The following is a 26,120-nucleotide window of genomic DNA, read 5'->3' on the forward strand; positions in this document are numbered from 1 at the left end:
TTAAGTGAAAAAAAAAAAAAAGGTTCAAAGAGTTGATGTGAAGATGAATTAGACAGCCCTCGTCGGTGCAGGGTGCCCTCCCCCATCCCTGCTTTGCCATATGTCACTGTGTTGATCTCAGACAGAAATACTGCTGGACAAAACATTTATATTATGCCAAGGCACAACAAAGCTTCTCATAGACACCCTACAAAGAAGCAAAGTCTCAGAGAAGTTGGAATATGTGAAGAAAAAGAAAGAAAAATGCCTGAAGCAACCTAACCTTTCTCTAAAACAACAAACAACTGGCGCAGATGGAGTTTGCACCTCCTCGTGTGCAAATTTCTAGAGGCATGACCTTTGGAAATTCAGTAATTCCTGCGATGCCTGGAGTCTGTTTTTCAGGACATCTTCAGCGGGAGCTGTATGGTGGCCAGTCCCCTGGGCCCCTGGTTTCCCACAGTAAAACGTCCCGGTGCAGCTCCTGTGTCAGAGTGTAACTCCACACGAACTTGTTAATCCCTTCAGCAGAGTCTGTTTACTAAGAGGAGGACACTTGCTGAACCAGTCGGGCTTCAGATGCCAGGACAAGTGTGTGCATTGTGGTTCAGCCATGCTGTACCTCCCTGTTGTTTTGAGCAATTAGGAGGTATTGTTTTTTTCTGATCCTGAACATTTCACAATGTTTCACTTTCCCGGTGTCCCTTGAATGGGGACTCCTGAATGCAACGTGGAGGCAGAATGAGGTTTCCAAAGCTGCTGCTGTAAGAGGGCCCATTCTTCCAACATGAAAACGACCCTTTGACCTGCTGTCAGGGAGCGGGGTTGGTGACTCATGGTTTCTGCCTTAAGGGTAATAGATTTGCACTGGTACATTGACATCCTTCCAAAGTACCTATGACCCTCACTGAAAGACTTCTGTAAGACAATTAGTGAAGGCCAAGTGTACCATGGGGTAACATGGGATCTGAAGCTGGGCTTCATAAACTCTCTCTTCATGGTGGTATAAACATTTTATTTTGAAATGTTTGCAACGTTTCTGCTCAGAAAGTTAACTTCCTCTCCCCTGTTTTATTTTGAAGATTTCCATTTTTTATCAACAGCATCTGTATTCTCCATGTAGAGTCCATCGCTACAATTTGTGAATTTTTCTTTGTAATTTTAAAAGTTTCTTGTCATCCCCATATCTGTCCTTTATTCATTTAAAAGAACGTTCTAGAAGCTAGTAAAATAATAAACCTAAGCTGAGTTTTCCAGGTACAATATTTAAAGGCACTCGGTGTCCTCATTTTGTGTGTTGCTACATCAAATGCTTGTAAGTTCTTGTAGGTTTACTTAAATCCTTTAGGCTGGACAAAGAAGCTATCACATTAGCCTATGTTTGAGCTCTACTTTTCTGGAATAGCAGGCAGCCGCTAATGAGAACTCAGCTAGATGCATCACCCTCCACTATTTCAGTCCCTCTAAGTTCTTTGTCTGTGAAATACCAGGGATAAACCAAGTGTTCTGCAAGTACCTTCTGGCCGCAAAGTTCTGTGATTCTAATTCGAAGCTCTATTTTTCCTCTTTATTAAAAATAATAAAGTATGAGATTAAATGATGGAAGTGAGAGATTCCCATGGCATATCATTTGCTGTTTTGTATGAAATGACTTGTAATCCAATAAAAAAGGCATTGCCAATCCTTCAATAACAAAGACACTGCTGAAGCTCAAGGTAAATTGGTCTTTCTGTCAATGCGATATCTGACTACATAAAATTTGGCAAAACTACTGACTACAAAGACAGCAATCATGGAGGAAAGAATATAGGGAAACCCACAGAAAACTTTCTGATTGGTTTCTGCTCCCATTTTATTTGCTCATCACCAACAATCATGAACTGGAAAGTGTTATAATTCTGGTCTATGTTATTCTTGTAGCATTAGGCCCTGCGATCCTATAGTCTAAGCAGGGCGTTCCTTGACCTGGGAGTTGGGTAAACAACATTACCGAGAGGCCCTGGGCAAGAAGAACCAACTCAAGGAAGACAGACATTGTAGAGACACTGGATCAGAGATGACTGTAGCCAGAGAAGGGCTCTGAGAGAAACCACAAGGCAAGTCTTGCAAGGAGACAGCAGTATGATTTGAGGCAGGTCAGAGGGTGACTGGGTCAGGCAGCAAAGAAGTACATTAAGCGACCAGACAAATCAGCTGGAAAAATGCATGAAAATGGTAGTGGGGGGCAGTTGCTTAGGGGAGTTTTTTCATCCATTGCAGATTTAAAAAAAAAAAAAAAAGTGAGGCCCAGGGAAGTTAGACTGGTAGAGATGTTATGGATCCTAGCAATGAGGCTTGGGAGACAGAGGCTTAACATTCAGCTGGGGTTCAAGGTTGGAATAAATAAGGAAAGACTGAGTCTCAGTCATTATAGGAAGGTAAGAGAAACAGAAGCCACAGAGGGCAGAGATCAGGAACTTACTAAATCTAAATATGACTTGTACTCCCAGTCGGTGTTGAGTTGGAGAACTATCGGGAAGAAGTTTAGGGGAAAGACCCCAAACATGAGAATTTGGATGGAAGGCCTCCAAAATGCCCAGAAATGTTACCTTTGCCAGCTTCTCTGCCAGGTCATGTGCCTGTCCACCCACAACCTTTGAAAACACGGTGAGTCTGAATTGTGACAAAACTTGCTGATTCCAGCTAGGCCCTGGCCTCTTCAGAACATACGCACACATGATAACAAAAGTCTCCACTTTCTGTGTGTGACGGCTGGTCATCGTCACCAGATACTGATTTACAACATGTGAGGTTCAGGCCAGGAGAGACGCCAGACCCATATCTCTGCCTTGGGACAGGCACTCATTATTTAAAATGTCAGACTTGAAGCACTTTAGGGGTTAAGAGAGTCCCTGTTTTAACTCTTGAGGCAGATAGCTCAGGCCTTAAGAAAGAGAGAGAGGTGGCGTTCTTGTCCTAAAGGGTCTGAGTTCAGAAGAGCGTTGGGTCCTCTGTTCAGAATAACCAGCGTCTCCACCCAGAAACAACCTGTACCAACAGCACTTGGTGAATACCTACTTGCCCTCTATGAAGTGAAGTGAAGTGAAGTGAAGTAAGTCCGACTCTTTGCGACCTCATGGACTATACAATCCGAGGAATTCTCCAGGCCAGAACACTGGAGTGGATAGCCTTTCCCTTCTCCAGAGGATCTTCCCAACCCAGGGATCAAAGCCAGGTCTCCCACATTGCAGGTGGATTCTTTACCAGCTGAGCCACAAGGGAAGCCCCCAAATACTGGAATGGGTAGCCTACCGCTTCGCCAGCAGATCTTCCTGACCCAGGAATTGAACCAGGGTCTCCTGCATTATAGGCGGACTCTTTACCAACTGAGCTATCACGGAAGCCTCCCCTCTATGATAGTTCATCTTATGTGTCCATGAGACTGGGTGGGCTAAGGGATGCCCAGATAGCTGGTGTTATTGATATCTCTAGGTGTGTTTGTGAGGGTGTTTCCAGAAGAAATGAGCATTTGAATCCACAGACTGAGTAGAGAAGATTGTCCTCACCAGCAAAGGCAGGCATAGTCTAATCCACAGAGGGCCTGAATAGAACAAAATGGCAGAGGAAAGGCAAATTCACTCTTGCTGCTTGAACTGAAACATCCCTCTTCTCCCAACCTTGGACACTGCAGCTCCTGGCTCTCGGCCTTTTGAACTCAGACATGGACTTATACCATTGCCTTCCCCAATTCTCGGGCCATTTGACTCTGAATTATACTATAGGCTTTCCTGTTTTCTGACAGCTGGTCATGGGACTTCTTGGCCTCCATAACCTCATGAGTCAATCCTGTAATAAATAAATAAGTAAATGAATGAATGAAAGAGTGTGTGCTCAGCTGCTTCAGTTGTGTCCCACTCTGCGTAACCCTGTGGATTGCAGCCCTCCAGGCTCCTCTGTCCATGGGATTCTCCAGGCAAGAATACTGGAGTGGGTTGCCATGCCCTCCTCCAGGGGATCTCCCAACCCCGGGATCAAACCTGGGTCTCATGCACCTCCTGTGTTGCAGAAGAATTCTTTTAACTGTTTTTTTCTCTGGAGAATTCTAATACATCCTCTCTGCATTTCATAAGAAATCTCATAAGAGAAGCCCGTCTTGGGACACACAGAACCAACTTTCATTTCCTGGAGATAAGATGGCTTCATGTTTTTGAGAAGTGTAACATATTTACAGTTGGGTTTGGAGACAAGTAAAATACCCATAGAATTTCTTTTGTCCCTTAATTGTATCTCAACTTATATCTAGGGCAGTGGTTCTCAAACTTTTTGGAATTAGGGATCTTTTGTACTCTTAAAATTATTGAGGATACCAAAGAACTGTTGTTTATGTGGGTTATGACTTGATATTTACTACATAACAACTGTGGAATTTCTAAAATAATTATTTATTAATTCTTATATAATGACAACGATGTGTAATTTAAGTTAACACATTTATGAAAAATATAATTTTCAAAACAAAAAAAAATTAGCAAAAAGAGTGGCATTAGTTTACATTTCTGCAAATCTCTACAATGTCTGACTTACTAGAAGACAAGCTGGATTCTCCTATCTGCGTTTGCTTTCAATCTGTTGTAATATGTTGCTTTGGTTAAAGACACACAAGAAGAAAATCAAGCGTCACACAGATATGTAGTTAGAAGAAGGGAGGAAGATTTTAATAGCTTTTTCAGATGATTGTAGATTTTTTTTTTTTGATGTAACAGTAAAACTTGATGAGTGGTTGTTTCTTAAAAGTTACTGACAGTGTGGAATTTGAAACCATGTCAATGACCTTTTTACACTGTTATGTTAAAATCCTTTGGTTTATCTTGTACTTTAAATAGATCTTTACTACAATATGATTTTGTAACATCATGTATTGGTCATTTGGAAGATACTGAGTTCTTCAGTTCTTCCAAATGGTTGACACAATATCAAAAAGTCACATTCATTAATATCACTATGAATCTCATCAGAAAAGTCTATATCAGGAAGCTGTTGAAAGTCACAGTGATAGAACAGTTGTCTAAAATTCTACTTTTCACTCCTAACTACAAATGTTATCATTGCCAAAAATATCATTAATTGTTTTCTTTGAAGTTACAGGCTCACTTCAGTCATTCTTGGAGAAATACTCAAGTTTGAATAATCACAGTTTGTCAGTCATTCTTTCAAGTAAAAATAATATTCCATGGAAAAAGCAGCTGTATCAAACCATCTCAAGAGTGATTTTCCTTGAAATAACGATGTACTTCAGTGTGCAGCACAAGTATTTATATGTACCTAACATTTTGTCACAAAGAATATATTTAAAAGTCTTGCACTCAAGGGTTGAGATTTAATAAAATTAATAACTTTTACTACTTCATCAAGGACATTCTTAAATGCACCTCTTCTTTTTTCTCTTAAGTGATGAAGAGAATGACTATTAATACAACACATTTTTGTGCCATCATCTTGATTTGAGCTGCTAAGTTGCCAGCGTTTTGTTACAATTGCTTTAAAGCATCAGTCAACGTGGATAAAAGGGTGAATAATATTCTGAAAAGAGTTTTGACCTCAAGGACTTCTCTAGACCACACATTATTCTAGGGAGGGTGCTCCCCTGTCTACTACCCTTAGGAAGATTTGGGGAAGGATAGAATTACTCCTAGGAGAGTGAGTGTTTATGAAACATCGTCTTAGAATGTACAGTTCTGAGAAGATCTTGTCTTAATCTTACATTTGAGAGGTGATAGAGATGGAGGTGGAGAGACTACTTTAATTATTAAGATAAAATATGCTTTCAAAAGCTTGGGCCGCAAGGGTGAATCAAATAGAATATTACAACTTGATGACCATACTCGACAGTAATCCAAGTTCATGGGAAAAGGCATCCAAAAGATACATATTTCCCGAATTATTTATCCACTTGATTTCAAAATCCGTTACAGTAACCTCCAGCTATTTATCTTCCTAATATTTTTAGGTTAGTCAAATGTTAAAATCAGTTTGTGTTCCCTAAACATCTAGGCTTTGAGGGGGAGATGCAGGGCCCTTGAAGGGTGCTTTGTAGCAGCGATTCCAAGCTGAGATTAAAACTTAAGTTGTTCTGTCCTTATTTCCATTTTCTGTTACTGTGTGCTACTTCAAATGATTTTTGGAAAGAGGTAGAGGTATGAACAAATTCAATTAAAAATGTTTTTGGCTGTTGATAGAACACCTGTATAATTAAATGTTGATAGCATTTGTCTGTATGCCTTTAAAAGGTTGCAGGAAATGTACTCTACTTTGAGGAAAGGCCTAAAGTATGTTTTCTTTTATAGGGTACTTAAGTTGGTGATGGACAGTGAGGCCTGGCGTGCTGCAATTCATGGGGTCGCAAAGAGTCGGACACGACTGAGTGACTGAACTGAACTGAAGCATTGGAAAGAGCTGGCAATTCAAAAAGAGGTGATGGTGTGTCTGTGCAGAGTGATAGCACTCCATAGCTCAGCTACAGGCTTGGAGTGAGCAGTGGTGAAGTGCTGTGACCACTCTGCTCATCTTGTGTTAGGGTTAGAGATGCTGTATGTTCAAGGCAATGAGTCTATGTAAAAATTTATCTAATTTACCATTCATATACTAATATCATGACCAATGCTACCAATGGTAGTCAAAAATCATGGCCTAAGTTGAATTTGATCTGAGTTGGAAGATAGTTCTACTTCAAGTTGGAACTTCAGGAGACTTAACTACCAGTTTGTTGCTGTTTAGGTCGCTTAGTTGTGTCCAATTCTTCACAACCCCAGGGACTGTAGCCTGCCAGGCTCCTCTGTCCATGGGATTTCCCAGGCAAGAATCCTGGTGTGGGATGCCATTTCCTTCTCCAGGGGATCTTCCTGACCCAGGGATTGAACCCGAGTCTTTTGCACTGGCAGGCAGATCCTTTACCACTGATCCAACAGAGAAGCCCATCCGTTTACTTAAGCCGATATTCAAGGAGGAGTTGGTTTAAGCACTGATGGTCCATTTCAAACCTGACTGCTCTCTGTTTGGTTTTAGATTGAATTCAAGCAGGTGTTTCAAAACCTGCTTCAGATAGCATTACTTGTCACTGGGAAGCTAGATCTTTTGGGGGAGTTGGCAATGAGAGTTTCATCCTGAGATTTTGCTATCAATGAAAAACATCTTTTGGGAGATAAAACACTTTTTCAGCTTCTCTAAGAAAAGTGTGCAATATCAAAGCTTATTGTTATTTCTGAAGGGGTGTTTACAGAATTAACCCCCATCACTGTCTTGAACGTCACTCCAGTTGTGAGAATTCAGTCAGAACCTCAGAGAGGCGTTATCTATCCATATAAGCGTATGGAGTGTCATTTTAATGTTCTGTATCTTTGCCGTGCCTCCACCTTCTTTGATGAAAAAATCTATTTTAAAATTTGTAAGAAAATATTTAACATAATAAGATGATGAGTCAGAGGTTTTAAAAAGCTAAAAAGGGAAGATGTAGTTAAATAATGCACCTTTTTTATTTTTTCGCTACATCTGACTCATGAAATATAATGTATTCTGCTAAGTTCAAAGTTTTCTCTTACAAAGAGAGTTTTATGAAACAACTCTTCTTCAGACCGTTTTTTACTTCAATTATAGTAGCAGATTTTGGAGTTTAAATCATTAACAACCTCTGAGTGAACTTTTATCCAAATGACTGCAAGTCACAAAGAGAACAGTCCTCTTTCACCAAATACCTTTTGTGCTGGAGTGAGACCCATCCTTTTCTATTTTTTCCCCTTTATGTCTCTCTTTGAAGAAAGATGTGTGATTTGTAAAGTAATGGAAGTATGTCTCAGTTAATGAAAACTGCTATATTGAGCTCATAATGCAAACTGGAATTGCTTTAGGGTAAGCTTCACATACCTCCATTATAGCAGGGAAAAAAGTAAATTTCAGAAGTCAAGATTGTCGTGTGCACTGTAGGAGTATCACGTAGCAGTTAAATAAACCATCAGAGGTGACCTAATCTTATTTATCCCCCTTTGTCAAGGAGCTGTAATTTTCATTTAGGCATTTTCCAGTTTTAACTCCACTGGACAGTTCAAAACGGGGCGCTTAGTCCATCCGCCTAGTTACTGATTTCACCATATGTTACCTTTTTATTCTCGTTATTTTTATTGGAAAGTTTTTGGAGAGTGCGTGGAAGATTGTCACCTCCACAGACTTCAGGTGATGAGATGAGAGAATAGTTCTTTGAGTGACAAAAGCCTGAAGAATTTTTATACAGAACAAAACGTAGTTTAATCAACAAAAAGAAAGTTAAGAGAAAACCCTTTTTCCTCTTGAAAAATCAAGAAGAATAATGAACTAATCTTCGTTTCAAGAGTGGGAAAAACTTTTTCTCCCCCTAGATCTGGCGAATAGCGGGATAAATTCGAAGAAGTCCATCCCACCCCCGCACGCGCGCCCCCCATTCTTTCCAGACAGAGCGGTTGCAAATCCCAGGCAGAGTCCGTCCTGGGAGCCTTAGGGCACCTTCCTCTTTGCTCTGTGTGTGTGTGTGTGTCTAGCTCTCGCTCTTTCCTTCAGTCTGTGCCTCTGTGTGTGTGTGTGTGTGAGTGTGTGTGTGACAGAGGGAGAGAGAGCGCGAGAGGAGAGAGAGAGCGAGAAAGAGAGAGAGAGAGAGCAAGAGAGCGAGCTGTGAGCTGTGCTGCCGCCGCCGCTGCCCTTTGATCCCGACATTAGTGTTAGGGGCTCGGAGACACAGAGCGCGGCCATAGACACCGCCGCACCGGCACTCATTTATTTATACCTCCCATCACACACGCGAGCATAGGACATACACACACACTCACACCTATTAGATCTGTTTCCATTGAAGAATATTACGCTCGGGGACAAGCCAGGTGCACGACCAAAAAATTAAAAAAAAAAAAAAAGGAAAAAAAAAAGAAAGGAAAGAAAAGAAGAAAACCCCTCTTCTGGCTCCAGGAAACAAGCTTCAACCCATTGCACACACCGGAGAGAAGGGGTTTCCCCCTGCCCGCCCGCCCGCCCCCCAACTACCTCCCCGCTCCTGCCAGTGTCTGCCTCTCTGCCCCCACGGGGGTTTATTTGATCTCACATTAACCAAGGAGGAGAATGTGAGAAAAGGGGGAAAATGCCCAGGAGGAAGCAGGAGCAGCCCAAGCGCCTTCCCTCACGTAAGTCATCCCTTCTCCACCTCCTCTCGTGCCATTTTCTCGCCCTCCCTCTCCTCTTTCCTCTCCGCAGCCTCCTCCGTCGTTTTCTGCATTAGTTTAGGGTTACAGAGGTGAAACTGACAAAAGACACAGCCCGGGTTACTCCTCGTCTAGGTCTATGCCGAGGCAGCCATGTTGGTGATGATCAGCCCCGTGCCCTTTCTATTCTCTCTCTCTTTTTCTTTCTTTCTCTCACCCCCCCTCTTTTTTTCCTTGAGATCGGGCTTTTTTCCCCTTTCCCTCCCCCTCCCCCTCCTCACTCCGGGTGGCGGGGGGGAGGGGGCAAGAGACGGGAGGAGGGGAGTAGTGTGGATGCCGGGTTTTTTTTTTTTTTTTTTTTTAATGGGGGGGGGGGGGGGGGGTGGGAGAGGTTGGAATCTTTAAAAAAAAAAAAATTCCTTGCGGATCCCCGGTGCCCGAGGGTGCGGAGGTCGGGGCGCACGGAGGGTTGGGGGGCCGTGACATGGCGTTTGGGGGTGTCGGAGCGAGGGCGCGCGGCCGCCTGCCGGGGACGGGATCCAGGGAGAGGTCCGTCTCCGGCTAAAGGTTGCGCCGGGGTTGGTCGGCCCCGGAGCCGCCGGCGGCAGCGGCGGCGGCGGCAGCGGCAGGAGCAGGAGGAGGCGGAGGTGGAGGAGGCGGCGGCGGAGGAGGGGAGTCGGGGGCGGGCGAGGCGGGAGCGGCGAGGAGGGTGTGGGGGCACCGCACACAAACACACGGGTACACACGCGCCGCCGGGCGGCTGCTCCCGCGGCGCCGGGGCGAGGGGGCGCGCCGGGGCGCGGGGCGGCCGGGCGGGGGGCGAGGCCGGGCAGCGGCGGGCGGATGTGGGGTGCGGGAGCTGCGCCGAGGCGGAGGCAGGAGGCAGGGCGGCTCGCGGCGCGCGAGGTCCCTGCAGAGCCGAGGGGAGGGAGGAGCAGGGCTCCTGGCCGCAATAAAATGCGGGGTCAGTCGGAGCAGACGGAGCCGGGCGAGACTCGGGCTCTCAGACCCCCCTCCCCGGCGAGCCTGAGCAGAGTCCAGGACTAAAGTGCATCGTAGCCCTCCCCGGCTGCAGCCACACACACCAACTGGAGACACACACCCGCCGGCACGCCCCGGTCCCCTTCCCCTCCTCCACCCGCGCCCCCGGTCCCTCTCCGCCCTCCCCCTGGCGTTTCTTCGGGTGTCCATACCTTTCCCCCCCCCCCCCCCCCACCCCACCCCCCCCCCCCCCCATCTTTCTCCGCTTTGAGTGTTCCGAGATGCTGCTAAAGCTAAAAGTGAAGGAGAAAGAAGCAACTAAAAATATCCCCCGGGGCCGCCCGGCTCCTTGAATGCAGGGAGGAGGGGGCAGGGGAGAAGGCGTGGGGCGGGGTGACGGGGAGGAGGGGACGCCGGAGGCGCCGGAGGGAGGGGTCGGGGGAGACGGAGGGTCAATTTCTCTTCTCTCTCCCCCCGAATACCCCCCCCACCCCCCCCCGTACTGCTCCCCTCTCTCGGCGGTTTGGCGCTGCTCGGAGCCCGATCCTGCAAAACCCGGGCTGGGGGCGGGAGCGGAGCCGGAGCGCCCGCCCGCCAGGGTGTTAGGCCGACGTGGTCGGTCACCTGAAGTTCACGGAGGGTGGGGGAAGGGTTAAGGTTATGGTGTCTCGGGCTCGGGTTGTGTGAGCGTGTGCGTTTCCGCTGCAGACAGGCAGCGCGATCGATCTCCCCCTCGCGAAATCTCCGCGGCGGTGCCGGCCCGGGGGGACGGGCAGGGGGCGCGGGTGACTCGGGCTGGGCGCCCCGCGGCGCCTCCGTGCCACCCGGGCCGCGGCCGAAGTGGCGAGCAAGGGCACTTGCAGGCAGCCCGCTCGGCAAACATTCCTCTTTCTTTTCCCTTCCCGGTACGCAGGAGTCGACGCACAGAGCTTGGGTTGTGCTTTTTTTCCCCTTCCTTTAAAAAAAAAAAAAATGCCCCTGTGCAGTCCTTTCTTCGCCTGCCCGCTAGAGGTTCTGAGGATAATATCACATATGTAATATATATGCACATAAAATCGTTCGCAGGCGGCTGCGTGTGTAGGGAAATTTTGCGCGAGGGAAGCAGGCGGCGGAGTCTGGGAGGGCGAGTTGGGAGGCTCCGCGCCGCGATTCACAGAAAACTCGCAGCAGTTGGTGGAAGTGTGTGCGTGCACATGGCCGGCCCGCCGCGCTTCCCAGCTCTTTTCGGGGGCGCTTGGGGGCAGGGACAGGAGGCAGGAATCCTGGGGAGGGGGGCGGCGGTCGGGAGAGGCTTGCCCTGCTCGGACAAAACGGGCTTCAGTGTTCTCTGCGAACTTGCCCTTAGATGGCAACTTTGGGCGCTGATGAGCTGGTGTGCGAAAACCAGGGCGGTGAGGTTATTTGGTCATTTTCCTTTCTTCTCTCCTTAAAAAAAAAAAAAAAAAAAATCTTGGCGGGGTGAGAGGGAGGGTAGGAGCGGAGAAGGGATTTATCTGTTCAGTTGTGACGGAGATGGAACGCCTTCCCTCCCGTTGTGGGTAGTGCAGTTGGGCAGCTGCAGCCTGCCCTGCTGGTGACCTTGACCCTGACCTCGTGCGACTACCCTCTCCGTCTGAGAGGAAATTCAGGCTCCATTTTAGCTCGTGTGTTGGGTGGGCCTCTCCAGGGCGCCGGGGCCTGGTGATTGAGTTAGATTTTGCCAGTGGGCTCTCCCACCCACCCAGTTCTCTAATTGAATGCTGTTATACACTCAGTTTAAAGAAAAAAAAAAAAAAAAAAACTCCTTCTCCCAGTCACGTAAAGCCACTTTTACTGAAGTAAAAAGCAATTACCTTTTGGAAACACCGTAAAAGTGCCTCCAGTTTTTAAAGAGAAGCCTAATTTGCGATGCTTTTTTCCCACTTACCTTTGCTTTGAATGGATTTTTGTGGATGTGTGCAGCCTGTTTTAAGCATGGTTTACACATGTTTTGTAAGCAGCTTGCATTTGAGCTGAGAGCAGTTTCTGGGCAAATGGTGTATTTTGCAATTCAGACAGTAACCCCAGACTGCCTTAAGTGCTGAGTGAGTCTTGAAGGAACTTGCAGTGAGGTGGACTTTGGTAAAAATTAGTGTTCATTTGTGTTTAGTGTAGAATACAATTGTAGTCTTAAATTCCAGTGTGAATGCTAAGTTCTTTATTTGTTTATTTGTGTGTATGTGGGGGAGGAGGGGTGTCAGTATTTTTCTTTCCCTGGAGAACCGTTTTGAATCTAAATTAAAATACAGTGAGTTGGGGATGGATTGCCCTAATAGAAGTCATCCAGAGTTTTTAAGAAGTTATGTAGAGGCAGACTTCACAGTTCTCCACAGAAGAAAGGAGTGATATGAGTAGTTTCAGGATGAGAAGGGTCAGAGGGGGATGAGATGGGAAGGAACTGCTTTTGAAACCAAAGAGCCTTCTGAGTAAATACAGGTGCTTAAGAGCTACTATTGATAGAATGTCTTTAAAATTTAGAGAACCTATAAACACATTTAAGAAACTCACATTAGAATTACCAGAAAAAGAAACTTGTGATAACTGCATCTCTAGAAAATTTAGATTGCTTTCTACTTCCTCTTAGGTTCCCCACCACCACCATGCTTCTATTCCCCTTCCCCATGAATCATCGCTAGGAATAAACTCCTTCTATGTGTTATTAAATACGATAGTAGCCAACCACAGCATGAATCTACAAAGCCCAGAGTCCTCCCACTGTATAGCACAGACACCAGGGAACCTGGAAGTTCCAACCTCGAGTAGATTAGTCCTGGAAATCCAGACTAGCAGTTGGTATTATCTGATACCAAGTCTGGGGTGAGCCTCAGCTTCTGGCACAGAGTCCCAGCAATTCCCTAGGCTGGGCTTCGGCCTGCTAAGGTTTCCTAGCTGCTTCTGTTCAACTAGACACCCATGGGAGCGTTCAGAACCGAATTAGCTTTGGGGATGGGTGAGCCTTTAACCTGACACTACTAACCTAAGCGTTAGATTTCTGATTTAAAATTCTGCACAGTCCCTTCCTCCTGGGCCTCCGAAGTAAGTGTATGTGAGGGTTCTTTTTTTTTTCTGTTAGATGGGCCTCATACATAGGCAGAAAAAAAAAACGGTCTGTCCTGTAGAATGGAATAGTGATCTTACTGGCTGTGAGTAAAAAAGGCGAGTTGCACTAGGTTTCAGAGGTGACCCCAAACCAAGGGTGTTAAACTCTTTTTGAGAAGTGGCTCTCAAAATTATTATTCAAAATAAAGCCTTTATATCTTGGCCTAGAGCAGTGATTATCATTTGGGGATTTAAATATGACTCTGCTGCAATTGATGGCTCTTTTACAAAAGTTCTTTCCATTAACAGGGTCAAATACCATGTTCCAAAAAATGTCCTAGAGGTCCTTGGAGCTATACCATGTGCTTATCTTTAGCAGAATCCCCAGACTGCAGTTTTAAAATGTTTGTCAGCCTAAGAAAGCAGAAGAGAGGGAAACTGACACGGGGACTGTTGGCCAGGCCTGAGGCTCAGCCCTTTGTGAACATTATTCCATTTGGGGTCACGAACTGGAGAGGGAAAGGGGTGTGTTGGTTGCATCTGTAAATCCTTTGACCATTGGTGCCATCAGCACTTTTAAGATTTCCTCATTAGCTTCAACTTACCCCTAAACGTGCACAAGTTTAGACCCTGTTCTGTTTATTGCTGGAAAGCTGCCCGATGCCTATTCCCAAGGGGGAGCACAAAGGAAAAGTTCATAAAACAGTTGTTTTGTTATTCCAGTATTTTCACTGTTTACTCAGTTGTGGGTCAAGACCAGAACAGGTTATTGTGTTTGTCATGAACAAAACTTTATAAAAATTCTTTCTTGCTTTCTCGTAAAATTGGGAAGCAAAATGACTGAAAAGCAACAGGATCTCTTATTGTTTTATTTTTACGTGTCTTTATATGTCTATTGAAAGATAGAAGGTTGAATCTTTCCCTTACTTATTCTTACTAAATTTTTCTCAGTAACCAGACAATACTTCCTGACTAGACAAGGGCCATGGGGAAATTTTCTGAATCTGAAAGAGTAAAGTATTTCACTGTGGATGATTCTGAGACACCACAAAGCAAGCTTGCTTGATTCTGGGCAAAAATGCCCATCTGTTCTTATATGTATTCCTCATCCGATAAGTAGGTCCACTGAGCTTTGCTGTTAAAGTGAGGAAGATAGCTCAAAATCGCATTCCTTCTAATGCTTCAAAATAGTTTCTAATAAAAAAAATTGATTTTTAATTTGTCTATGTGTTGCCATCTCGTGCTGGGGATGACACAGCTGGTGTGAATTGACAAGTCTCCTGCACCAAGTGTTAATAAATCACGTTGGGGAGGTATAAATTGGACAGCTTTCTGCCAGTGTTAAAGCTTGCTGTGCATTTGAGGTTTTAGAGTCTTTGAATGGCCTGTTAGGAGAGTTCCTAGGGAGGTGTGGAAAATCTTCATCTCGCGAGGCTTATAAAATTAGATGGACAAAGGCCATAGAGACAGCCAAGGGATCGTGTTGTGTTGGTGGAGTAACCAGGCAGGCTTCTCCTGGTGTTAAAAGTTGGCTTTAATTAATTAATGTCAAGATATCTGTGTAGGAAAGACCGGATTTGAAATGGGGGGGGGTGGTAACCCTGGCTGGTGGGTAAACCCATTTATTTAGTAATCCCAGTAGTTGAGATTGTGTCTGAATGGTTTTGTTTCCCCAAAGAGGAAAAACTCAGCCAGTAGCACTAACCCTGGTCGTTTCATGCAAAGTGGTGTCTTTGGACTCAAAAGATGACAAGACTCAGAGGAAATGATGGTGGAGCCCCGATTGTCACAGTGTAAAAAGCGCTCTTGGTTTCTGTGACTGGTCAATAACGTCCTTTGTGAAAGCTGAGGGCAGCTTAGTCCTGGGAGGAGGTTAAGACACCCTTTTGCCGTCCCCTTTCCAAGTTGCCTTGTCTCTCCTCCACTCTTCCTTTTTGAATATCCTCTGGAGTCTTAGGAGAGGAGGATGGGGAAACAAACACAACAGGCTGGAAGCTTATCTCTCTATTCTGAGTGATGTATTAGTAATTTTCTATAATTTAATCAGGCTGATCGCAGAACAAGATAATGAGAGTGTGACCTACAAAATAGGACTTTGTGGGGGGCATGAAAGGCTTTGCAGCGGAAGGTTTTTACAAGACCATGAGCTTTGTGGTAAAGGAGTGGATTTTGAGTTTCCTCTTATCCGAAAGAAATCCAGACCAGGCCTTGTGATGGTAAGACATGTGGTTTTATTTTCGCTTTTCTTCCTCAGATTTCGTTCCCATTTTGGCCTAGTAAAGGCACTCTAGAATCACATTTTAGAGATGCAGATTGTCAGTGAAGTTGCTGTGTCCTGTTTCTTTTTTTTTTTTTTCTTGACCTTGCTGGCATGTGGGATCTTAGTTCCCCAATCAGGGATTGAACCGGTGCCCTCTGCAGTGGAAGGCAGAGTCTTAAACACTGGACCACCGAGGAAGTCCCACTGTGCCCTGTTTCTGATGGGCTCCTTTCTATTTCCTGCTTTCTAGGTGTAACTCAGTAATGCATGCCATCTAGGGCCATGTGTACAAAATACTTTATGGTTCGTGGTAGCTGAAAATGTCTTTTGTCATATTTTATAAGAAACTAATGTGCCAAGCACAGACCTTAGAAATAGCCGAGAGACTTGATGGACTGAAGTTTCTAGCCGCTTTCCCCCTTCTGTTTAGGAGCAAGTTTTGTATTTTTATGCTCTATCTGTAAATTACCCTTTTATGATATTAGAGAATAGTATATGTGACTAGGTGCTGAAGCAGGGCCTCTCAGGTGACTTTATCATTCCCCAAGGACCCACCTTGGGATAGAATCACTGTAGTTACAAGGTAGTTTCATAAATTAAAATCAGACTTTGGCTTGATACTGATCTTCAGCTTCATGGGTACATACTGCTGTTTACTTTGTAAAAGTCAGCCTCACTGCGTGTACACACACACACACACACACAGAGGCTGCACTGTAGCTAATTTTATAAAATGTACAGTGATACACGCCCACGGTCTGAAATCAGCATGAGGCCTTTAGCCACCCTGTTTTTCACAGACTGACCCAGGGTTATATTAAATGCAGCAGATTCTGTGTGCCTAAAAAGGATATTGTTTCCAGCCGGCCATTCCCTTCTTCTTAAAAAACAAACCTCCACCACTGAAGCTCTCCCTCTCGAGTTCTGAAATGACTAAGACTTAGGTGCTCTTTGCTTCTGTTTTTAAGAAAGTCCAAATTCAGCCAAGTTCGGTCTCCCGGCAAGGAAGGAGGCTTCTCTGAGGCTGGGGCCTGAAAAAGCAGACTCCAGAATAATCCCTGTGTCTATCTCTTTCTCTTCCTTGTAATTTCTCCATGGGTCAGAAAAGTGGTTAGACCCCATGAGAAGTGAGGTGTGAGGGGGAAAGGACGAGGGGTGAGAGAGATCTATATCTCCTGATGGATTGTTTCGAGTGCTCTGGAGAAGTTGGCTTTCCAAGCGGACTGGAGAAGGCCAGGGAAGGTGATCTTTTCCATGATTGATCAGCAGCAGCCTGCTTATCTGTGCTTTTGAAACAAGCTACTGTACTTGAGGAGGGCGATAGATTTTTCTAAAGTTACATGGGGCCAGTGTCTTGGGTTGTCTGCTGGTGTACTTTTAAAAGCTTGTGTTGTTGTTTTGTAACCAGGGGGAGAAAATACCATTTGATTTGGCCCTCTTTTCGCTAGGTCTCCTGTAGACGGTGGGCTTTCCTGGTGGCTCAACAGTGAAGAATCTGCCTGTGATGCAGGGGATGTGGGTTTGGTTCTTGGGTTGGGAAGATCCCCTGGAGGAGGGCATGGCAACCCACTCCAGTATTCTTGCCTGGAAAACCCCAGGTACAGAGAAGCCTGGCGGGCTACAGTCCATGGGGTTGCAAAAGAGTCAGACACGACTTAGCAACTAAACCACCACCACCAGTGTATACTGTACATCCTACGGGAAAAAACGAAACAAACAGGGACTGGACGTGCTTTTTAAGGTTACAGAGTAGTGGTCCAGTGCACAGCCTCTGGCAGCAGCTTGTTTGGATTCAACCTCTGCTGCCCACTAGCTGTGTGACCTTGGGCAAATTACTTAACTTCCCTGTTCCCTGGTTTCCTCGTCTTTCAGTAGTGACAACAGTTCCTATATCACAGGGATATTGTATGAATAATTGAATACATACCGAAGTATCAGTATTATGTGCACACAGGAAACCATACCGTATTAAAGGCTGCTTTGTAGAAAGAGCTCAAGAAGGATTAGCTGTTATTAAGTGTATGAAATAAGTTTTCATTTGCATAGCCTGTGATTAGACTATAGATATTTCTGACTCAGAATTTTTTGGTGATATCTGTCTTTATTATTTTTTTAAAAATTCTCCATGTATCTCGTACAGTAATAATATGACACGGTAAAATTCTTTAATAAGGCTGTATAATAGGGCTTGACAAGTGTTTGTTTCACAGGCCAACAATATTACTTTCAGCTTTTACTAGGGGAACAAGTTCTTCTGCGTGTGTGATTTGATCTGAATTATATCTCAATTGTATAATAATCATATAAAATTTGACTGAGCTTTCTATAAAGTGAGGATAGTAAATCCATGTTCCCAGACTTAGGCTGAGATTCAAATGAGAAAATAGGTGTTTAATACAAGTTTATTTATCCATTGACTTACCAGTCAGCCCACCGATTAAAATTACCCAGGGGAAATTTCTGTTGGGTTTTCCATGTGTTACACAGCAAATAGTTCCCATTTTTCACAAAACAAAGGAAAGACAGGGTCTGGTGTTTCTAATTGCAGAGAACCAAGCCAAGAGAACACATTAAATGAATTTTATTTATTTAAACTTTTTTTTTTAGTTTTCTTTTGGAGCATAGTTGATGAACAATGTTGTATGAGTTTCAGGCGTACAGCAAATGGATTCAGTTAAACATATACATGTATCTGTTTTTCAGAAGTTTCAGAAGATTGGGGTATGTGTGTGTGTTGTGTGTGTGTGTGTGTTTATGTATGTGTTACAGATGACATTAGAGGTCACAAGCTAGTGGCCTCCTGGTATGTTTTGCCTCATACAGTATGTTTAAAACTCAAGACAGCGTTTGGAAATAGGCGGCTTCACATACAAATCCAGGCTTCCAGCTTCCTTTGAAACTTGGACGAGTCAGCGGCGCGGGCCACCTACCCACGTGGCCGCAGTCTGCTTCATTCGGTGGCGGCTGTCTCCCTTCCTTGGCATGTGCTCACCAGTCTGCCGCAGTTCCCACCCCGGGGCTTCCGTGTCCCTGCCTGTATGTACACCTGCCCGCCCCTGCCAAAGTGTCTTATGTCCTGGCCCCTGCAGGCATTTGGATTAGAAGTTGTTCTATATTCCCCAGTATTGTGTGATCTTTTATGTCCTCGCCGAGGCTAGGATACTGTAAACCTCATCTGATGGCAACATCAGGAAGCTGCCTAGGGTGGGGAGTAAGACCCTGGAACCAGTTTCCCAGTTCTCAGCCCACCCTACCGCCTGCTGCTACTGCTGCTAAATCACTTCAGTCGTGTCCGACTCTGCGTGACCTCAGGGACTGTAGCCTACCAGGCTCCTCCTTCCGCGGGATTTTCCAGGGGAGAATACTGGAGTGGGGTGCCATGTCCTTCTCCAACCCTCCCCCTACCCCTGGGTAAGATAGATAGCTAGTAGGAACCTGCTGTGTAATGCAGGGAGCCCAACTTGGTGCCCTGTGATGACCTAGACGGATGGGATGGGGGTGGGGTGGGAGGGGTGTCCCCCAGGGAGGGGATCTGTGTGTACATGTGGCTGATTGACTTTGCTGTACAGCAGAAACTAACACAACATTGTGAAGCAACTATAAGAGAAAAAAAGATGCTGGCACCAGATGCGTGAGTTCCATCCCAGCTGCACCCCATTTTAGTTGTGACTTTGGCAAGTTACTGCAGTTTGCCTGTTTCCTCATCTGTAAATTGGGAAAGCGTTGTAGGTTCTATGGGAACTAAGTGAGTTCATACATGTAGATATTTAGATTCATGTCTGGGACATGGTATGTGTACAGTAAATGCTGGCTACATTAAGACACTCGAGGTGTTAATTTCTTTCTTGTTTTGTGAATTCTTTCAGTTCAAGATCTCGGAAAGATTGCTTTAACTGTGTTGTATAATCAGTTAAAGACAACTATTGCTGCCTGTCTGTTTCTGATCATCATTAGCCAACCTAGTGGTTCTCCATTCTGGCAGTCAATTGTAATTCCCTGGGAGATTTAGAAAATGCAAACACCCCCAGAGGTTTAAATTTAATTGGTTCAGAATGGGGTCTGGGCATGGACATCCTTAAAAAGCTCCCCTGGTGATGTAAATGGATAGTCAGAGTTGAGGACTCCTGAGCTAACAAGAACTCTCGCTCTGGGCTGATGCCATTTTAGCCAAAAATAAAGACATGTGATTTTGAGTCTGGGTAGCTTATTGATGAGAATCTGTTAGACTCCTAAAACCTTTAAAAATAGCTCATGGTTCTGAGTAATCGCCTCCAACTTCTCCAGATTGGAAACCAGAGGTTCAGGGAAGGACCCGGACTAAGCAGAAGGCACAGATTTCAGTCTTCTCTGTCACCTTCTCCCACGACAGTCACCAGGGTTTCTCATTAGCTTTGTGACCTTGGGTAAGTCACCTGACCTCTCTGTGCTTACGGAGTGCCATCTTGTAAAATGAATCAGTTCAGTTCAGTCGCTCAGTTGTGTCTGACTATTTGCAACCCCATGGACTGCAGCACGCCAGGCTTCCCTGTCCATCACCAACTCCTGAAGCTTGCTCAAACTCATGGCCGTCAAGTCGGTGATGCCATCCTACCGCCTCATCCTCTGTCGTCCCCTTCTCCTGCCTTCAGTCTTTTTGAGCATCAGGGTCTTTTCCAATGAGTCAGTTCTTCGCATCAGGTGGCCAAAATATTGGAGCTTGAGCATCAGTCCTTCCAATGAATATTCAGGACTGATTTCCTTTAGGATTGACTGGTTTGATCTCCTTACTGGCCAAAGGACTCTCAAGAGTCTTCTCCAACATCACAGTTCAAAAGCATCAATTCCTCCGCATTCAGCTTTCTTTATATTGTAAATGGATACATTGTAAGTGGATAATAGTACAGTAATCATGCCTTCTCTTTTTTGTTGTTCAGTCACTCAGTCGTGTCCAATTCTTTGCGACCTCATGGACTGCAGCACGCCAGGTCTCCCAGTCCCTCACCATTTCCCAAAGTTTGCCCAAGTTCATGTCCGTTGCATTGGTGATGCCTTCTCTTTATAGAATGCTTATTGTCCACAAAACATTTTCACTGATATCACCTGCCTGTGAGGCAGGCAGGGAAGAGCTCCTCGTCTTACCAACTAGAGAGACAGGGAAACTGGGATGCAGGGAGGAAGAAGCTAGCTTGATGTCACCAATATGGGTGCTAACAAGGGCCAGGCCGTCCTTGGGTCTCTCAGGGCTCAGGGGTCTATGAAAGCTTCATGGGGTCCCAAACCTGGAGAACGTGCCTCTACCACCTGCACCTCCTCGCACAGCCTCCACTGCAGGACGCCCCCTTGGAGCTGAGGGAGTACATGCATTGCCCGGTGATTCGGGAAGACTTGTGCCACCAAGAATATTGCTCTCCTCAAAGATTTATTTTGACCTTAGACTAAACGGAAGGTCACAGAATAGAGTCGCTTGCAGTGATACTTTCTGAGGTGTGAACTATGTCCTCCACGTGGAGAACACTGCCTTCATGTAATGGCCTAGAATTGTGAGTTGTTTTCTAATCTGTGCTTGTATGACCCTACTTGTTAATCCAGCCAACCTCTCTAGAGCATGAAACGCAGCTGTATTTGGAAGGGAGCAAAGTGGGGATACCCTGTGCGTGGCCACGCAGTTGCTCAGTCGTGTCTGACTCTTTGTGACCCTATGGGCTGGAGCCTACCAGGCTCCTCTGTCCATGGAATTCTTCAGGCAAGAATACTGCAGTGGATTGCCATTTCCTCTTCCAGGAGACACTCCCGACCTAGGGACTGAACCCAGTCTCCATCGTTTCCTGCCTTAGTAGGCAGGTTCTTTACCACCAAGCCACCTGGGAAGCTGGGACACACTATGCTTCAGGAAATATTCCTGAAATGTGCTGTGTGATTTCCCCCTTGTAGGGGAAGGCAAACCTCAAATAACATCTTCCTGGGTTTTAATCTGACCTTAAGAAAGAGGGACGGAGAAGGCACTGGCCACCCACTCCAGTACTCTTGCCTGGAAAATCCCATGGATGGAGAAGCCTGGTAGGCTGCAATCCATGGGGTCGCTAAGAGTCAGACACGACTGAGCGACTTCACTTTAAGAAAGAGGGAAATCAAATTATAGTGAGCTGCTGCTTTCTGACATTTATAGGAAGAGAGGAATTTCATAATCTAGAAGGTTTGGGTTGGCTGGACCGCTAGATCCTAGAAGTGCTGTGTACCAGTGGCTACTCAAATACATGTTGATAGATAAGAAAATATATACACAAGAGGAAAAAAGAGAGCATGTATTTTATTTTTCTATTAGTTTTCTTTCTTTTTATTAATTTTTATTGGAGTATAGTTGTTTTACAGTGTGTTAGTTTCTGCTGTACAGCAGTGTGAATCAGGTGTGTTTATACATAAATCTCCTCTTTTTTAAGATTTCCTTCCTATTTAGGTCACCACAGAACATTGAGGAGAGTTCCCTGTGCTTTGCAGTAGGTTCTCATTAGTTATCTATTTTATACATAGTAAAGAGTACACATATTTTAAATATGATTTGTATACTCCATAAGGCTGGAACCGTGGAATTAACTAGTTAATAGTTTATTAATTTGTTTTAAAAATCTATATTGGCTTTTAATGACAAGAAGAATGCATATTTAGTATAAATAAAGCAACATGGGGATATTTAAAGTAAAATGTGAAAGCCCCCTTTCGCAGCTTACGCCCCCAGAGGTAACTACTGTGAACCAACAAGCGGTATTTAAAATTCAGCCATCATTTGAAAAATGGATGCATATCAGCAGAGTTGGCTGAGGATGTATGTACTGAATTTAGGACAAAGGCGTTAAAAACTGAATAGATCACATGCAAAATAGTGGATCCCAGATCGGGTGCCCTGATTTTAAGGGGGACATTGATAAACTAGGGGCTCCCCTGGTAGCTCAGCTGGTAAAGAATCTGCCTGCAATGCAGAAGACCCCAGTTTGATTCCTGGGTCAGGAAGATCTGCTAGAGAAGAGATAGGCTACCCAGTCCAGTATTCTTGAACTTCCCTGGTGGCTCAGCTGGTAAAAGAATCCGTCTGCAATGCAGGAGACCTGGGTTCAGTCCCTGCGTTGGGAAGATCCCCTGGAGAAGGGAAAGGCTACCCACTCCAGTATTCTGTCCTGAAGAATCCCATGGACTGTATAGTTTATGGGGTCGCCAAGAGTCGGATACGACTGAGCAACTTTCACTTTCATTGATAAACTACTCACCAGGCCAGAGGCAACTAGCATGTTGTAGGCTCTTGAAATCATCTGTGAAGAATTAGTTATCCCATGTTAAGTACATCATGGGAGTACTTAACATTAGGTAGCTCAGACAGTAAAGAGTCTGCCTGCAATGCAGGAGATGGGTTCAATCCCTGAGTCAGAAAGATTTGAAGAAGGAAATTGCAACCCACCCTAGTACTCTTGCCTGGGAGAATCCCATGGACAGAGGAGCCTGGTGGGCTACAGTTCACTGGGTGGCAAAGAGTCAGATACGACTGAGTAACTAACACACACATCCACACACATACAGTATGAAGAAAAGAATGAGAGTGGATAAAAGTTGTGCATGATAACTAAATTCAAATATTTGAAGTTCTGTCAGCTGAAAAAGGGAGTAGACTTACTCTGAATTGTCATTCATCCTAAATTCTTACCTTGTGGCTGATACTTGATTCATTCATTTATTCATTCATTCATTCAGGCAGCAGTAACTGAGTGCTTCTCTACCAGGGATTAGGGATCTGTGGAGCTGAATAGAGTATGGTCCAGTCCAGTATTCTGAGCTTGCAAGGATCTCAGCACCAAGAAGGCAGAGGAGATGCAAACAAATAATTAAAATTCAGCTTGAAAAGTATTTCCATAGATTTCTGAAATGCTGAGCAAGAAAGAGAGACTAGGACCAATACGGTAAAAATTAGAGGGAAAATAACTTTGATTTCTTAAGATAAGGATCTGTTGAATAAATAAAATTGCCCCCAAGTGTAACAGAAGATCTTGGGTGTTATGAAGAAGCTGGTTTAACCGCATGTCAGGGGTGATTTTTTTTTAAAGATTGCAAGTAAAGAGGGGGTGAGATGGGGAGCAGAAATCTTGAGAATTCTGTTGAGCAAATGCTTTGCTTGGTTTCTATTATAAAATGGGAAATCTGCTCCTCTAGTTGGGGGCGGGGAAGGGGGCTTGAGGGGATGGGGTGCATCGTTCAATACACTGAATTGAAAGCCTTTTGAGAATAATACTTGGATGTTGACACACGTTAGACCCATGAGGATTTGATTAGTTGAGAGTTGGAGTCCATACCTGATGCACGTTCATTGAGGAAAAGTTTTGAGCATTTACCTGGCTCATAAAAGTTGTATGGAATGCAGTCTCTGCTGACAGTTCTTTTAAACGTTGACACAAAACAACCACAGAGCATAATTACAAATCAATGTGCTAACAGGTGCGAGCCAATATAATGTGAATTAGGTGTGTAAATGTTTGAGGAAACTCAGAGTAACAATGATGGCTAGAAGATTCTTGGAGGAGAGCGGTGCCTACAGCATCCTCACGGACGTGATGGGTTTAGATCTTGAGAAGAGAGAAAAGCATTCCAAACAGAAGGAATAGAATCAGCCAAAAGAGATCGAAATAAAGCAAAAGTAGGCAGGGGACTCTAAGGAACTTTGTTGAACCAGAGGGGGCGTATTGGTGATGTATGGATAGGAGGTAGGAAAACTATAGTAGGAGCTAACCCAAGTGATAAGAGATTATGATGGCTAAGTTTACTCCTTCGGGTACAACACAAAATCAGCTGTGGAGTTTGATAGTTTTTTCATTGTGTTATATAAATGGAGGTGGAGGGTGATGGCCTGAAACAAGAAATAGCCTTTTTAAGTAGGGAGGGCTGTTGAAAAACTAAAGTATTGGGTTGGCCAAAAAACTTCATTTGGGTTTTTCTGTAAGATTAAGGAAAAACCTGAACAAATGTTTTTGGCCAACCCAATAGATGGATGGCAGTGTATGTGAGCTTTGAAGGTGTCTGAGGAAGAGACCTGCCCAGTGAAGGGCTTCTCTGGGGCCAGTACTGCAGACCCTCAGCCAGAGCTTAGGGCCCCCATCCCCTTATTTCTTTGGTTTCTTTGCCAAAGAATGCTCTAATGCAGTGCCTACCTTTACTGGTCCTAAAGTATGTGCCATTTACAAAATACATCTAACATTCATACATATATAATGAAGCATTCTGGTTAAATGAACATTAGTAAACCTGCTGTCCAATCTAATGAATTTCAACACTCTCAAATTTCGTCTGTATCCTTCTCGTGCTACTTGTTCCCGTTATCCTAAATTTTCTGTTGATTGTTCCCCTTGCTTTTTCTCTATAAGTAAGTGTAAGTAAGTGTTAGTCACTCAGTCACGTCTGACTCTTTGCAACCCCGTGGACTGTGGCCCACCAGGCCCCTCTGTCCATGGGATTCTCCAGGCAAGAATACTGGAGTGGGTTTCCATTCCTTTCTCTAGGGGATCTTCCCAACTCAGGGATCGAACCCGCATCTCCGGCATCGCGAGCAGATTCTTTACTGTCTGAGCTACCAGGGAAGCCCTTTTCTCTATCGCTTTACCATATTTAATTTCACTCGTCTTTGCCATTTGTAAAAATATAAATGTAAAAATATAACGAGGTAGCAAGTAGCATGCATTCTGCACTTTGGACTTTCAGCCAACTGTTGTCTTTGTAAGATGTATTCATGTCGGTGTGTTTAGCTGTGGTGCGTTCATTTTCCCTGCTCCCCACAGACACGGTGTGTGTGTGGTTTGTTCCTGCTTTTTGCTGTTGGCACAGTGCTGTTGTGGACATGCAAGTACGTATCACTTGAACCTGAGGGGAAATTTCTCTAAGACACTGGTTCTCAAATAGTTTGGTCCCAGGACCTTCTCAAAGTTATTGAGGATGTCAAAGAGCTTTTGTATATATGCATTGTAGCCATCTCTTATTAGATATTAAAATTGAGAAATTTATATTTTTGTTATTAAAGTAATGGTTATAATCATTTTTTTGTTAACTATATAGGATATTTTTATGAAAAATATCTTTTTCCAAAACAATAAATTTAGGGAGAAGAGTGACATTATTTCCTAATCTCTTTAACGTCTGACTTAATAGAAAGATTCTAATATCTGCTGCTGCATTCAGTCAATTGCAGCATGTTGTTTTGGATGGAATATAGGAAGACTATCTGGCTTCATACAGATATGTAACAGCTTTTTCAGATAATTATGGCTATTCTTTGATACTTTGCCAAGACTCAAAAAGAGGGAGCTTCTTAAAGTCACCTCTTAGCTTAGTTGTAATGTGGAATCTGAAACCATTTCAGTGGACTTTTGTATTCAGTTGCATTAAAATGTACTGGTCTATATTGCATTTTGAATGGACCACCCCGTAGGTACCATCGTGCATGGGTCATTTGGAAACTACTGGCTCACTGAGTTATGTAGACCTACCAACTGTTGATACATTTTATTGCACAGTATAAAAAGTATATTGTCAACACTGATCTTATTTGAAAAGTCTGTACTGGGAAGCTGTTACGTTCATGGTGTACAGTACAAATTTTCCAATATTTTAATACTGGCTTGAAAGTTTGAATTTTATCATTG

At 44.4% G+C, this 26,120-nt stretch overlaps 1 protein-coding gene across 3 annotated transcripts in view; it reads left to right on the forward strand.

The window, feature by feature from the left end:
* The first annotated feature begins 8,603 nt into the window (after nt 1-8,603).
* ZNF827 (zinc finger protein 827) overlaps nt 8,604-26,120 on the forward strand; it is a 188,377-nt gene continuing 170,860 nt past the window's right edge. For all 3 annotated transcript variants that reach the window (XM_040250427.1, XM_040250426.1, XM_040250428.1), the window contains exon 1: nt 8,604-9,155. In XM_040250427.1, coding sequence (XP_040106361.1) covers nt 9,113-9,155 — 43 coding nt within the window. In that variant the 5' untranslated portion in view covers nt 8,604-9,112. The remainder of the gene's footprint in view (nt 9,156-26,120) is intronic.

Source organism: Oryx dammah, unplaced genomic scaffold, assembly GCF_014754425.2.
Source record: "Oryx dammah isolate SB20612 unplaced genomic scaffold, SCBI_Odam_1.1 HiC_scaffold_12, whole genome shotgun sequence".
In the NCBI taxonomy this organism is placed as follows: Eukaryota; Metazoa; Chordata; class Mammalia; order Artiodactyla; family Bovidae; genus Oryx; species Oryx dammah.